We start from the raw sequence: 16,415 nt of genomic DNA on the forward strand, positions 1-16,415 counted from the left end.
GAGAGTGCCTGAAAGTCTGCACTGGGGCCAAATTTGGTGTCCCTGTGCATAGTCCAGCTCAAACCAGTTGCAGGAGCCATTTGCTCCTGCTCTGGTGTGTAACTGGACAAAGGACATGGGTGTAACCACCCCTCTGTCCTGTCCCTCCACTTGGAGGGTCCCCAGAGTTTGTCCAACCCCTTCCTTGGGTATCAAGTAGGAAACCTGACGACAGGACTTTAGATTTTACCTTGACTAAACTCTGCAAGTACTTTGACAGTCCACACTTCGCTGGACGGCAGAAGAATCTCCATTTTAGTAAAGGAGTTACTCACCTGCAGCAGCAGGCACCTTAACGCATCTGACTGGTTTGAACCTCTCAAGCTCCTGAGGACTCTGAAGATTTCTGCAACACAGGAGGTGGGTTCCCGCGAGTCTCTGAGGTCGATCTGTTCTCTCAGAAATCCTGAGACCAGTATCCCTCGTGGGGATCGTGCAACCGAACTCCTGTGCACGGCGTACTTTTGCAGCAGCAAATGCTTTTTGGTGATCCCTGAGGCGGTGCTTTGGGCTACGTGTAGTCCTGACCCCGAGAAGTATTTCCACCAAATATTTCCGGCCTCCACTCCACAACTGTTCCGTGGGCTAATACTTCGTGATTCAGCTCGAGGTCCCTTCGCGATTCCTGGCCAATTGGCCTGTGTGTCCCTGCAAGGGTAACTTTGATTTCCATGGGCTTCTCTATTTGCTTTAGATGTGCCCTGACTCCCCATGGCTTGGAGAGTCTCCCGGATCTTGCTGGTTCTTACCGTAACTTGTTTCCTTGGCATGCGTGGGTTGCATTTGCCAAGGCTTGTTGGTGTTCAATCCGGACACTGACCCCCCAGCACTCAACATCCTTCATGGGACAGCTCACCTCTGGACTTTGGTCATCATCGACCTCTCCTGGTCCTCGTGCCTGCAGAGTCAAGCATCCTATCTTCACACCTGAAGGACCCGACATTGGCGGGCATTCGTCTACCGAGCCCCTGGTCACCCTGAAGTGACTCAGACTCTGTCCCCTCTGCTTTCAGGTTCCTCTCATCTCGGATCCAGGCTTGGATTCCACCGGACACTTTTCATCTTCCCGGCAGCAGCACTTCTTCCATCACACCATTGAAAATGGCGAGGGTTTCCGACACCACTTGGCCCCTAAGCTCCCGGCTCCTTTGGGATAGGTAACACGGGTACCTTGGTACTCAGAGGGTGCTGGCCTTAGAATCTTCTATGTTACAAAGGGTTTGCTTGAAGTCTTCTCCGAAGTGTCCTTAAACTGTAATTTTCCAACCGTGACTTTCCCATAGAGTAGTACAGAACACGCATCTGTGTTCTCTCACTGCACCCGTCCTCCATGGGCTCCCTGTGTCACTCCTTTGGGTGGTTTCTTGGGGTCCCAGCCATTCTATGTGCTCTAGACACTGTGTCTAGTGGAGTCATTGTTGTTATATAATTTTTTAGTATATGGTTTGGTCTCCCCCTGGAGACCGCTGTGTATTGTGCTATTTACTGTTGTTCTATCAATTAAGTATTGTGTGCCTTGTGCTCTAAGCTCAGAAAGAGGTTAGTAGAGAGTGTTTATAACACTTGTGTGGATCTCCTTTCATTTGATAATTCAGGAGGTTCTGATCTTGTAAAACAAGCTGCTTTACATTCCTTCAAGACTTAGCCTGAAGGATGCTCTCCATAGCTACCACTAGGATAGCGTTCATAAAGGTTATCTTTAACCTAATCACCATAATGGTTGTTTGGACTGGTACAGGGTGCCCACTTTAACTAGTGGACAGCATATACCAGGCCAACTTCTCACAGAAATTATAGAACAATGTATACGCCCATTACCCAGAAGACCTTTGACAGGAACACATGCAGACGCAGTGGCATTTATGCATTTTGAGGCTGAACTGCATGTACTGAAGATGAAGCTGTGGGGTATGAATTTCTATGCATATTGTATCCCTTTTTCATATGTTTTTAAGTGCTGTCACTTGGGCTAAGATGGCATATTACGCCCCCCCCATCTGAGCCAGTGGTTGCTGGTGGCGGTAACCTGTAGTCATGTTTGGGTACTGGCACTTATTTTTCCTCATTAGATGTTCACCCAGAGAGATAGGGAGAAAAACACACAAGTAGTGTTGGAAATGGTCCTTTGTACAGGTTTACCCCAAAACTTTAGCATTCCTCCTCTTCTTTTTCTGACCTTCTTTTTGTTGGCTCTAGGACTCTGAGCACTTTACCACTGCTAATCCGTGCTAAAGTGCACGTGCTTCTCCCATAAACAAGTTGACATTGGTATATACCTGTTTGGCATGTTTCGTTTACTCATAAGTCCCTTGTAGAGTGGTACACCATATACCCAGGGCCTTTAATCTAAATGCTACTAGTGAGCCTGCAGCACTTGCGCCACTCACACAAGTAGCCTTTCAAACTTGTCTCGGGCCTGCCATTGCACGGCCTGTGTGTGCAGTTTACTGCCACTTCAACCTGGCATTTAAAACCACTAGCCAAGCCTCAAACTCCCCTTTTATATGCACATTAGTCACCCCTCAGGTAAGCCTTATGTTACCCTAAGGGCAGGGTGTCTTGTATCTAAAAGGCAAGACGTGTTCTTTTGTGCTTTACATGTCCTGGCTGTGAAAACCAGCTACATTCGGATTTATAACTACTATTTTAGAAATGCCAGTTTTAGAAAGTGCAAGTAGAAAAATGGTAGCATGCACTCCGAGTTGATGAAGTTCATTTATGTAGCTCAAAGGCTCAAGTTTGCTGTTTGCATCCCTGAAAAGCACGCTCCACCCACGTGCGCAGTGAATGATTCAAGAACATTTTGGAACCTCCCTAGGTCCCAAATCAAGATGTACTCCGTTGAAGTGAAACATATTCACAAATGATAGTTCCAACCCTTGCTTCCATTTGTATTCCATATTTATTGCATCCGTTTTAATCCATGATCCATTGTGATACTTTTAGTAAGTGGACATTTCTCTGCTCTTAACTTTGCTCTGTGTGCCTGCGATCCATGTTTGGCCTTGGTTACAACTACACTTTGTGCATATTCTCTAGACAGTCACAACAACGGAGGGGTTGGATGTGACAGGAGATACATATACATTCATCTGCATAGTGATAGCCTTCCTGGGCAGGGAGAAGGGGAGGTTTCTTCACACATACATCTGAATAGGTTGTGGACTGCCCTCACACAAAGTACCGATTTACACCCTACTTGCAGTCTGGAGCCAGGGCGGGGCTGCAAGGGACCCTTGTGCACTTCAGACCGCTCTTTTGGAGTCACCCCCACATCAAAAGCACTTTTGAGTACAAGTCTCAAGGTTCTGGCCCTATCAAAGGAGTACACTACTGGACCTGGAAGAAACTACACTGGCGTAAAGGCTGCTGTGCTGATGGATTGCCATCTTGCCGTGCTGCCTGTTTAAAAATAACTGCTGCTCTGCCTGTTTGAGCTGCCCTTGCCGCCCGCTGACCTCTGCCCGGCTGCAAGAACTACTATATCCCAAGAGTGAATACAAGGGCTTGTTGGCTTGCCTCCGGTTCTTCCCTGAGGTCTCAGGAACATTAAAGATCTCGTAATAGCTCCAATCTAACTCACCCCACCATTCTCCCTGTGCTTGCCCTGCGCTCTGTAAGAGCATTCCTGATGGCCTGTTGAGACCGAAGAGCAGCATGTGATTAACCTACCCACCCCATCTTGTGAGACATGGGTCATTTCGTTCCTCTCGGATCTTCCTGGCCAGAGCATCACTCCCAACACAAGTTGCCCCCTCTCCATCTGACTGCTTTGATCTTTCCTGATAGGCTGAGCGAGCCTACACCGAGCTTTACGGGCACTGTTGCCAAAGGCACCCCATCTGGTTGTCATAACTACTCCAAAGCCTGCAGCTAAAAGTTATTTCTTTATACCGTCCCTCAGTGGTGTGTTTAATTACTTGGACCTGAGCGGTCACAACATTATTGCACTGCGCTCCTCGCCACTGGGAAGCACACACTTGCTCATCTCTCTGCACCACTAACTGGACCAGAGAAGTCCCAGAGTCTTTCATTGTTTTCATCTAAATTCGAACTGTAGGAGCGAGTCAGCCCGGTCCTAGCATTCCCATACCATGCCCCTTGTGGTCAGGGGCTACGTAATCTCAACACGATCCCCAGTAAAGTTGTATCGGTCCTACAAGAAGTGCAGCGGCTTTTAGGGCTGCAACTTAATGTATTCTTTTGATTACCTTAAAGACTCTAAACGAGCCCAGCTGCATTTGAAGCACTGCTTGAAGCATTTGCCTCTTTAAAAGTGACATTGCTTGATTTACCGATTGGATTCTTGGCACTTTGGTCTAATAGTGCTTGATGACCTGATTTATTTAAAATTACATATCTCTTGATTAATTGATTGGATTTTTGTCATTTTGGTCATATCTTGTCTATATAAAGATTAACTAGTTGTATAATTCTGTGTGAAATCATTTTGTGGTGTATTCATTGGGTTACTGTGTGTGTGTTGCACTAATTGTTTACACATTGCCTCTCAGGGTAAGCTTGCCTGCTCTGTGCCAAGCTACCAGATGGTGAGTACAGGTTAGTTTCTGACTTGCCCTGACTAGAGTGGTGGGTTCTGCTTGACTTAGGTGCACATCCTAGCCAACCAAAAGCCCCATTTTAAAAGGAGGGTATGTAAGAAGAAGAGAAAGGGGAAAACAGTGGCAAATTGAGAAAGCAGGGGTGAGATAAACAGGCAAAGAGTATCTTGTGATGAATAAAAGAACTATGAGATTGAATAAAGAGTATGCAGCCTTGGTATTCAGCACCCCAAATATTCATAGCACCGACTCTGGTCCTCTGAGCAAACCTTTGGCACATGAGACTTATTGTTTTACAAATTAAGCACTTACACGTGGCATTGAAAAACAAGCAAACTGATGATTTAAAGATCAAGTAAAACGGTGCTGGATGACCCAATTGTAATGATGAAAAGGTGGAAAGCAAAAGGGTAAAAACTAATGTCCTATCTGTACTGACCTAGCAGGCGGATATTTCTTAGAATGCTGCATCACTTGTAATGGCATGTGGATGACAAATTGGCAATATGAAGGGGAAAAGTTCCATTCAGAAATTAGACTGCAGCAGTATGAGAGGAGGAGGAAAGAGATGATAAGATGAGGGAGTGGAAGGAACATAAAGGTTAGAAAGAGCGGTGAGAGAGGGGACAAGAGAAAATCATTTTTGTTTTTGCTGAAGTAGTAGTACATGCAGGAGTAGACTGATGAAAGACAAAAGAATAACAGACTTGAAAGTAATTTGTGCAGAATGTATACAAAAAAACAGGTCCTCAGAGATGACGGCCATCATATGGTAAATGCATCCCTTCCCTTAAAGGCATTCCAAAGCCAGATAATGCCAACTTTTCCAGCTTCTGGCATCCTGGCTAATGCTCCAATGTTCCAGTTTGTGGCAATAGAGACCATGAGCACTTAAATTACATGGGGGTGATTTACACCTCAATGGATAGCGCGCCAGTCCAGCAGGGGGTGGAGGCTACAGCCTCCTCTACAGTTCTGGAGGATCATCTCCCTTAGTTAGAAATCCCCACCTTCCTGGAGGGTATCTGTGTGCTGTGAGTAGTCAACATTGTTGTCATAGCTCCCTTCACAACAATGCAGATTTGCCAGGCGGGTGCCATGTTTAAAGCGCCCGCTCAGCTAACATTTTTTTTAGCGAAAACAAACTCCCAAAGGAAGAGCTTGTTCTTTCTAAATAAAAAACAAATGGGCTGATAGGCAGAGGTTTTTCTCCTTATGCCTGGAGGCCAATCTTTATTTTTGTTTTGTTGAATGTGTCCTGCCACGCACTGTGTGGTAGACATGGCCAGACAAAATCAGTGACAGTTGCCCCACACACTTAACAGGGCGGGATAAATGTCACTGTGACCTGGCGACCTTAGGAGGATGGGATACCAGGTCAAAGGTTTACTCTAGCACTGTCAGTGGTGGCTTCGCCGGTGTAACCCTGGTGCTTCCCCTAACTGTAAGTTGAATGATGCTTTGGCATGCGAAGAAGCAATATAACATTGAGACTTTCTAATGGAGGTATAAAGGATTCCCTGCTAAGAGCTGTCGCCAGATGGGTAAAATCCAGAGAGGAAAACATAAATGAGTAGACACCCTTCATGTGTGCATGACGAAGGCAATATTTAATGCTATGATGTAAAATTTCAATACATCTTCAAATCAGTGCAGAGGTTTCCACATGAAGTAAGTAGCGAGTGCAATAAACATTACACCCTTGCAATTTTGGCAGGTCAACCTCAATAAGATCTACTGGAGGAAAACATTCTGGTAGTTCCAGAGAGAAGAGAAATTCAGTTAGAAATTCTGCATCTTTTACCCCATTTCCAATTGATAACTATGAATATGATGCATTTATGGAATGAAGTAAATACCTTATGCCACAATATCAGCATTTATGATTGTCCATATCAATCTCAACCCCATAAGGACCTCCTAATCAAGTAGTAAGAGTAGTGTTCGCTTTCAGGTTAACTTTCTCAAAGAATCTCAACTAAGCCATTGTTATTGCAAGTTTAGATCATGACTATTATCTTATCACTGAATATTGGAGGTTTACCTCAATTGAAATGTTATAAACACCACAAACAGTATACCCTATCCCCCCCCAAACTAACTTTCCCAAAGAGTCTGCAACGTCGCTGGTTACAGATGTAGCTTCTCCTTCACACAGTCATGCACCCACCATTCTCTCAAACTCAGACTGGCTCAACTAGAGGCCCTGCTTTTAGTCAGAGTTAACTGAGTTCTGTGAGCAGTTCATGCAAGAAATTGTTAGTAAAACCACAGTATTCATGCACAACTAGGAACTATAGAAAACTGGTCACACACAAGCAGAAAAGATGTCCTTCTCACCAATGGCACTTCTCCTGTTTTCCTTTTCCTCTACTGTGTTGTTTGGCATCGCCTGCACAGGCGGCGCAGGGGCACGCCTCTTTTTCTTCTGCAAGTCATTCTGTGAGGCTTGCAAGATCTTAAAAGTAATAAAAAACACATATTTTAACAAAATGTTCAATACAGCTGAGTGAAACATGTGAAAAATAATGCTTAATGTAGGTTTGTTTTACTTGACATAACTAGGTAATACTCGGCCACATTATCGAAAGTCCATGTGTAAATGTTGTGCACAAGCATTGTTTTTCATCTCTTTTCAGAAAATCATTAAACTTCAGCTGCAGCCATGTTTTATCACTTTACATGTAAAATAATATTTGTCTCCAGCTTTCTCGGTTGAAGGAGTGTGTTTTGAAACATTATAAGGTTTTATGCTGAATCTATGTTACTATGCCTATCATTATGGTCGCACAGAAAAAGCCCACTGTATTACTTGTCTATTTCTTCTCTGCAACAAAATCATGCACGTTACCAGCCAATGAAAATCATGTGCAAGTAGGTGTAATTTAGGTTGGTTTGGAAGCTAATAGTTTGATTGGCTTTCTGGGTAAGTACCATTCAAGTGTTGTCTTTTTACTTAATGTCATTTTTTTATTTTTTTATTTTGAGAGTTTTATACAGCGCGAACAAGATCTTTGCAGATAACAGAGCGCTTTACAGAACACAAAAGCAATGGAGAAGAAAAACAAGCAGGTATTGAACAAAGTATCTGATCACGACATAAATGAAAGTAAATAAAAGGCATCTAAAAAGGGGGGAAGTTACAACGAGGAGCATACTAAATCAAACAGATACATACAGATAATACAAAGGTGCAAAAATATCCAGGATCAATGTTCAAGTGAATTTAGCCATGAGGATAGATTTTACTTCCTTCTTGAAAAATGAAGTGGAGGAGATAAGTCTGGTTTCTGAGGGGAGTGAGTTCCAGATCCTGGGTGCCATTCCTGAAAAGGATCGTTTATAAGTTTTTTCTTTCCGAAATCTTCGAGGTTTCAGAAGAAGGTTTTTTGTGCTTCTAGTGTTTCTTGAGCCACCTGAGATGGTCAGCTTCTGAGTGAGGTAGCTGGGTGAGTTATGGTGTATAGCACTGTGAGTCATACAGGTGATTTTCAAATGGATTCTGGCTTCGAAAGGCAGCCAGTTCAGGGATCTCAAGTCAGGGGAGATATGGGAGCATTTCTTTGAACCAGTGATGAGTCTCGCAACAGAGTTCAGTGAGGCTTTTAGGGGTGCGGTTGTTGATAGGGGTAGTACGCAGAGGGCGACGCTTCCGTAGTCTCTCCGAGGAATGACTAGGGCTTGTACTGCAGTTTGGAAGTCTTTAGCAGGGAGGAAAGGTTTAAGTTTCCTCAGAGTATTTATTTGGAAGTTAGCTCCCTTTATTGCCTTGCTGATATGGTGTTGCATATTGAGGTTGGTGTCCAGGGTGATGCCAAGGGATTTCGCGGAGTCTACGATGGTAGGTTGGATGTTGAGTGCAGTTAGGTTTTTGAGCCAGGTTTGTGTGGTGGAGATTTTTGCGGGAGGTGTGATCAGAAGGAACTCAGTTTTCTGAGCATTAAGTTTGAGGTGATTTTCGGCCAGCCATGTTTGGGTGTTTCTGAGCGTTGAATTCAGCAAATTGATGTCTTCGGGGGATTGTAATTTGAGATAGAGCTGGGTGTCGTCAGCATACATATGAAAGTGTACATTGGATGCTTGTAACAAGGTGGAGAGAGACTCCATGAATAGGTTGAACAATGTTGGGGATAGGGAAGAGCCTTGTGGGACGCCTAATGTAACAGGCATAGGTGAGGACATCAAGTTGTTGCTCTTGAATTTCTGTGATCTGTTATGCAGAAAGGAGGTAAACCACTTGAGAACGGTCCCTGATAGACCCATTCTAGAATTTAACAGCTCGAGTAAGCTCTCGTGTTTGACAGTGTCAAATGCTGAGGATAGATCAAGTAGGATGAGGAGGCAGGGATCATTCTGATCTAGGATTTGGAGGGCCTCATCAATTATGTGTGTCATAGCTGTCTCTGTGCTGTGACCTGATCGGAAGCCTGATTGATGAAGATTGAGGAGGTCAAACTTTTTAATGTGTTTTGTTAGCTGGAGTTGTACGCATTTTTCCAACAGTTTGGCCAGGGTGGGGATATTGGTAATAGGACGATAGTTGTTCAGGTCCGTGGGGTCCGCTGTTGGTTTCTTGATAATAGGAGTGACTTGACCCACTTTGAGGGAGTCAGTGATGAGTCCTTGTTGAAGTGAGCTGTTAACAATTTTGGTCCACAGTGGGAGGAGCAGAGGGATAAAATCTTTTACAGCGTTAGCTGGAAGAGGGTCTGTGAGGTGATTAGAAGGTTTCAGTGTACTGAGCAGTTTGCCAATTGTTTCTTCTGAGTAGGTGTCAAATGAGGACCATGCAGCATTGTTTTTTGTTTCAGTGGGAGTTATGCTGTGTGGACTAGCGTAAAGGCTAAGGTCTTTTAGGAGATCCATCCTGATGTTGTCGGTCTTTAGGGTAAAGAAGGCTGAGAAGGCTTCACAGGATGGCGTATCGAGCAATGAGCTATGTGGTTGTTTGGGCTGTTCCTTGGATTGTGTTTTGATTAGCTCAACCAATTTCCTCAATCGGTTCTTTGCTTGGTCTAGCTGGAGGCTAAAGAAGTTTGATTTAGAGTGTTTGATTTTCCTAAAGTAGGCATTTCTCTTTTTCTTAAGAGCTTTAAGGTGCAATGCTGAAGGGGCTGATCTCCAGGTGCGCTCTGAAACTGCTATGAAACTGTATGTTTTCGTTCCCCAGAGAGAGTAATTGTAGGGGCCAAAGAAATCCATAAAAGAAAGAATGCTTAGGGTGCCAAGGAAACATCAGTCAAGCCACACAGTCTACAAGAGAACATTTCCCTTAGAGTTTGTTGTCGCTCCGACTAAACATAAGTAAGTAGCCCAACGCTTAACTCAAGAGGGGGTAAGCAGAGCAAAACAGAGTAAACCAAGCAACAATAAAGTTCAATTTCCAGCTGAGAGTTATGTGTACATTACACTTTAATAGAAAATATATTTGCAGGACAAGTAAGATGGGGTAAAATGGAAAGTGTACAACACAATACACAACACAGTACTATACACTATATCAATGCCACACAATATGATACAATGAGCCAGGGCTGTCAATTTGAGAATCATAATGTCAAGTGGCAGTACTTTGTTCAAGCAGAGGAGTGATAAACACAATTCAGTACTTTAACCATGTCCATTTGCTAACCTTAATATGTTTGCAAGACGTTTTAAGGTTCTAATCTCAATTCAACTCAGAAAATGCACACACAAGCCTGCAAGCGGAAAGTAAAAGCAACAACAATGCAATGTAGTATAAGTACAATATCTGGAGTTTGCAAACCTATGTATTCACGAGCACCTTCCAAGACACCTACAGCTGATAATTATTGATGATCAGAACACCTTCCTGCCAAAACAGGATACTTTGCATTTGTTAAGTTACGTCAAGGTGTCCGAAACGTATATGCTTGTGGGCATTAATTAAAGGCATAGACCAGCAAATACTACAGATGCAATGTTATCAAAGGTAACTGCAAGGCAAGGAGATATTGCGCCTGAGTTTGCATACATATGTGTGCTAACCTCAAGGAGTCAGTGAGAATGCAGAGGAGCTGGGGGGCATGAGTTCAAGGGGTTCAGAGTGAACCACAACATAGCAGGACCACCGTGTTCAGAAAGGTCAAGGTAGCAATGATGAAATATATAACATGTTATAAAAGCTGGTGCAAAAGCAGGGGTGTGCACACTAGACTAAATAACCACCACCTAGAACAAATCAGCAGCGTCATTCTCCCGGGCAGCTGTCTCCATTGCTGCTGAGGGTTGTGAGGGGCTCCTTATGGCAGGCAGGTTCTTCCATTCTGGGCAAGGGCACCATCAGCAAGCAGGGTCTTGGTTTGGTCCCATCCAGAAGGGATTGGGCAGCACTCAGGACCAGATGTAGGTATCCAAATACCGGTCAGTAACGGCTGAAAATACCGATTTTCGGCTGTTACCGATCGGTATTTGGATACTGAGATGTAGGGCACTAAAAAATACAGATTCGGTAATTTTACCGAATCGGTAATTTTACCGATTCGGTAATTTTACCGATTCGGTAAATTTACCAAATCGGTAAAATTACCGAATCTGTATATTGAAATGTAGGTAGCACTGTAAACAGTGCTACAGGGTTTTAAGGATTCGTTATTTACCACCAACTATTAGTTGGTGGTAAATAACGAATTCCTATGTAAATGCAAATATGTGCATTTACACCTGTGCCATGTGACAGACATGCCCTTAGGGCATGTATGTGTGCCACATGGCACACAAGCACTAATCAGGGGTGCAACAGGGTGTCAAAGTGACACCCTGCCACCCTTGACTTTTTCGGTATGTACCGAATCGGTAATAACCGATTCGGTAATTGACATTCATTCCTATGGGCCTCCAGGCCCATAGAAATGAATGGCAAATACCGATTCGGTAATTACCGACTCGGTAAATACTAAATCTTACCGATTTGGTATTTTTTACCGAATTATTATCTACATCCCAAATACCGATTCTGAAATACCGAATCGGTAAAATTCGGTATTTTAGAATAGGTATTTTCGGATTACCTACATCTAGCCCTTAATCTCTACACTCTGAAGACCCTCCAGCAAGAATGGGCCTATGCAAGTCCAAGTTCAGAAGCAGTTCAGCAGCAAGACACCTCCAGTTTATACACCAAAGGTGGGAGACTAGCAGCGGACCTGCACCCTGTCAACGCAAATGCATATTCACTGTTCAAAGGTGGCAAACTTGGGTCCGTTTTCACTCCTCAGGGAGGATTTTGGGCATGGGCCTGTGCCTATGCTTAGGGGCTCAATTTAACCAAACGGGGACATCTCTAGGGGGGAAATTATGTGCATTCCCTCCAGACTACCTGAAACAAAGGGAACACCAATATGAAGAGGAGGGTGGTAGTGTCCTCTGTGGGCAACACTCATCCCCCATCTTCCGAAAGGCATCTCTGCATTATGTGAATCTTTATTGTCAGCCTTAACGTAGGTATATTGGAAAGATTCTTATCCCTTATCTGAAGTCAGATCATTCATTGAAGGTCATGCCAGAAATAGCTGCAAGTTAATGCTCAAAATCACTATACTTAATAAACAAAAATGATACACAAACGAAGGGGCCACGTTTGCTCCCAGCCTCAGGAAATTGTACGATGGGAGTCGTATTGTTAACTCCCCTGGGTGCTCCTGGGAACCCCAAACTCTATAAATCACCTTCCACCAGTCAGGACTTGGCCAAGTGCACTACTCTCCTAGCAGAATGGATGGTGAGACAAATGGGATTCTCGGCTATCAGTGTTAAATCAAGACTGAAGCTTAGACACCTAATCTGTAGTCTGAGGGGCACTTAGGGGTTACCTGCCCCTCAAACTATCGCTGAAACCAAAAAACACAGGAAAACACCAGAGGGCAAAGGAAAACAATGGTAGGGGTGACAGCTGTATGTGGTTGTTGCCTTCTTTCATCCTTGCCCTCTTCATCTATAAGTCTGTTGGAAGCTATATTGGCTTCTGTCTATCTTTTCGTCTCTCTCTTTGTATTTATGTCTTCATTCCTGTCTCTGTGAATGTGTCTATTTCAACTGCATGTCTGGCTCGTCTTCTTTCTGTCTGTCTTCCTTGATGGACTGCAAGCAGCACCGCCCCTCCTTTCCAGCGCCTTGAGACCCTTAGGGGTGAGTAATGGCGCTCAACAAACCCATGATTGATTGAACGATTGACTGACAGTCCATCTGCTTTATTTTTGATCCATCCGGCTGACTCTTTTTCTCTCTCTCTTTGAATTTTGGATTATCTCTTGCTTCGTCTGTGATTCTTCACCTACCTGTCTGTCTGCTGTCCAACTTCATCTATCTGTCTGTTTGGCTAAATGCCTGCCTTGTCTTCCATGTGTCCTTCTGTCTGATTTGTCAGTATGTCTTTGCACACGAATCTATCTTTTATCTGTCCGCATAATTCTTCATCTGCCTGTCTGTCCGACTCTCCATCGATTTGGTACTTTGTCTGTTTGCATGTCTGACGCTTCGTTTGTAGGTGAGCAGGGCCGGCCTTAGGCATGTGCAAGCTGTGCACCTGCACAGGGCCACCAAACCCCAGGGGCCACCACACCAATATAATCCTTTGAGGATGAATACATATTTGCGTGGCTGCCCCTGGCAGGGATTTGGCGGCCTCCGGCTCTGTTCCACTTACAAACACCTTGACCCCCCTTCACCGGCCTCCGTGCTCCGCCCTGCCCAGACCCTTCTTCCGGGGGCCCCCTACCTACAATCCCTGCCCAGGACCACCATGAGCCTAGAGCCGCCCCTGAGGTGAGCCTGGGTGTTTGCCTGTCTACCTCACTTGTATTTATCTCTCTGCTCTGCACGGCTCTTGGTTTGCACCTAGGTGATATATATTTGTCTTTTCGCCTGTATGTTGTTTTATATGAGCTAATCTGTCTAAGTCATGTCCGACTTCATCTACCTGCATTGATTTGCTCTTTCCTCGCCTACCTGTCCGTCGCACACTCTCTGTCAGATTCTTAGTCCATCTATCTATCTGACATCTCATCTCTTTGTATACCTGCTGGTCCCTCCGACCGATAGTCCACCTGTACATCTCTTTGTCTGTTTTCTTGTCTGTCTAGCTCTTATTTTTGTCAGGCAGTCCAAATATTCAATTGCCTAACTACCTCTGTCTATGTCTTTTTGTCCCTCCAGTGAGTAGCCTGTCTTTTTGATAGTTCGGCTAGCTGCCTGTCTTTCTACATGCCTGTTTTTAGGTCGAGCTGACCTAGCTTTCAATGCGAAAGCATTGAAAGCTGTCAGCGAAGACAACTAATGTTGCCCGTATTTGGGAATGTGGACAAGAAATATGCACGAGCGCAGATTGCACCTCGTGGGCGCGCACGGCGCAGTACCCATTAGCTCCAACACGCATGCACATACCTAGTTGAAAATGAGATCTCTTAACACTCTTCTACGATCTTCCACGGTGCTACCGCATCGCCAGCCCCTTCTACCGCCGTCACCCTTTCTGACTATAGGTGGCCCGGCTGCTACTACCGGGAGGTCTAATGCCTGGCTCGTGGCTATCTCACTTCAAGGGACTGGTCATATAAAATCCGGCCCGCAACGAGTCCAAAGAACGAAGTCCCCCGCCATCTGCCACGGTACCGCTGGAACAATATTTACTACAGGCACGTGCGGAATCCACAGCCAATGAGCACGTCGGAACTGTATTCGGCGCACTAAGATTGGCTGAGGTGCTGCAAATGCTCCTATCCTAGGTAACCTTGCATATTGTCAGACCCTCTTAGTCGACTCGCAGAGTATGTTTTTAATTTGTCTCTCCCCAACCCCACCCCCACTCCGAGATCGCTGTTTATTTTTAAATAATTAAATAATGCTGCCCACGCCAAGGTTCGAACCCTGTTCTCCAGGTCCAAAGTCAGCAGCTTCAGCAGCGCCCGCAGCCTGCCATCTGTTTTAGGTCAGGCTACAAATGCTTTCACTTTCGTGGCTTCGCTGCCACTGCCCAGCGAGCGCACACCACTCTACACTTTCTTGGTTTGTTTGTCACCGTTTTTGTATTTTTTTCAGTTTGCGCCGGGAGCATTCAAATGTCAACTAGGCATGCTTGGCAAACACTGCAAGAACAATTTAACAGATATTTCTGTATTTCTGGAGCAATGTATTGTAATTAACCGTTCCTCGCAGCGCTGAATGTCCCTGGAAGCGCTAACCTGTCCCCATCAGTAGCAGCTGCCCTTGTGTTCCCCAAAGAAGTTGGGTGTTTTCAGTGCTATTTCGCACTTCGAAATGAAAGGGCATTTTTTAAAACGCTAAAGTATAACGCTGCTAAGGAAGTGCTGCAGATACAACAAAAAGCTTTTGCAGAGCGAGCTGCATCTATGAAAAAAACATGGCGAACCCGGGGAACATTCAGCTCCCTTAATTTCTGAAGTCTCAAAATGTTGCGTTTGTCTAAGCGTGGGCACTGAAAGTGAGAGTGTGAAGCTGGGCGCCCCTAAACCTGCTTTCTGAAACTGCGAGGTACTCTGAAATTTCCAAAGGGTGCTTTTCGGTCACAGCATTAGCTCAGCCTCTAAACGGATTAACATCTCCATGTAATGAGTCTCTGAGCATTTCAGTTGAATCTGGAAACAGTAACGTAACCCAAAATGATGGTGTCCCCTGTCAAATGGGACGTGGGGCGCCGAGTCTCCAACATCTCACAGACATTAATTAGCCTTGGGCTGAATTGGACTCCCTGACGGGTTGGGGTGCTCTGCATTTCTTCTGCAGTCTCTTATTCCTGTTATCAAACCCTGTGCTTAAAATATCTCTTTCCTTTTATTCCTGCTCCTCTGCTTAATACAGTATATTTCACTTTCCCTGTTCCTCCCATGACTCATCCCCCTTTCATGCTCAGTCTCTCATTTTTTTGGCACTTTTTCCTCTCCCGTGTCTGACCCCTTCCCCCCGCCCCTAGGCTTTCCCTTTCTCTCTTTCATACCTCTGTACCTGCATCTCTCTCCCCGGCCTCTTCTATCTAATGTGCATCTTAGGATGTATGACGTTACAACGGGAACTTTTACATCGCATACCATTACAACGCGAATTTTACAACGCAGGATCATTTACAACGACTACCTTTACAACGCATGTCATTACATAGCAGATGCTATTACAACGCATGCAATTACAACGTAAGTATAGGTATGTATATCATTTTTAAATATATAGTAAGTAATAATAATTTAATTTATTTATTTAATTTTATTAATTTAAGTAATGTTTTTTAAGTTATTTTTTTTAAAATGAACCCTTAAAATACCCAGTACCCCAAAACCCAAACCTAGCCCTTAACCCTTAAAATACCCCTGTACCCCAAAACCCAAACCTAGCCCTGAAACCTAAAAATACCCCTGTACCCCAAAACCCAAACCTAGCCCTGAAACCTAAAAATACCCCTGTACCCCAAAACCCATACCTAGCCCTGAAACCTAAAAATACCCCTGTACCCCAAAACCCAAACCTAGCCCTGAAACCTAAAAATACCCCTGTACCCCAAAACCCAAACCTAGCCCTGAAACCTAAAAATACCCCTGTACCCCAAAACCCATACCTAGCCCTGAAACCTAAAAATACCCCTGTACCCCAAAACCCAAACCTAGCCCTGAAACCTAAAAATACCCCTGTACCCCAAAACCCAAAGCTAGCCCTGAAACCTAAAAATACCCCTGTACCCCAAAACCCATACCTAGCCCTGAAGCCTAAAAATACCCCTGTACCCTAAAAACCCATACCTAGCCCTGAAACCTTAAAATACCCCTGTACCCCAAAACCCATACCTAG

General features: G+C 44.6%; 1 protein-coding gene across 3 annotated transcripts in view; it reads right to left on the reverse strand.

Moving 5' to 3' along the window:
- The window catches only part of COBL (cordon-bleu WH2 repeat protein), a 960,165-nt gene that overhangs the window by 227,764 nt on the left and 715,986 nt on the right, over positions 1-16,415 (reverse strand). For all 3 annotated transcript variants that reach the window (XM_078688123.1, XM_078688124.1, XM_078688125.1), the window contains one exon: positions 6,942-7,059. In XM_078688123.1, the coding sequence (XP_078544249.1) occupies positions 6,942-7,059 (118 nt within the window). The remainder of the gene's footprint in view (positions 1-6,941; positions 7,060-16,415) is intronic.

The sequence above is a fragment of the Lissotriton helveticus genome, chromosome 4_1, assembly GCF_964261635.1.
Source record: "Lissotriton helveticus chromosome 4_1, aLisHel1.1, whole genome shotgun sequence".
Lineage (NCBI taxonomy): Eukaryota > Metazoa > Chordata > Amphibia > Caudata > Salamandridae > Lissotriton > Lissotriton helveticus.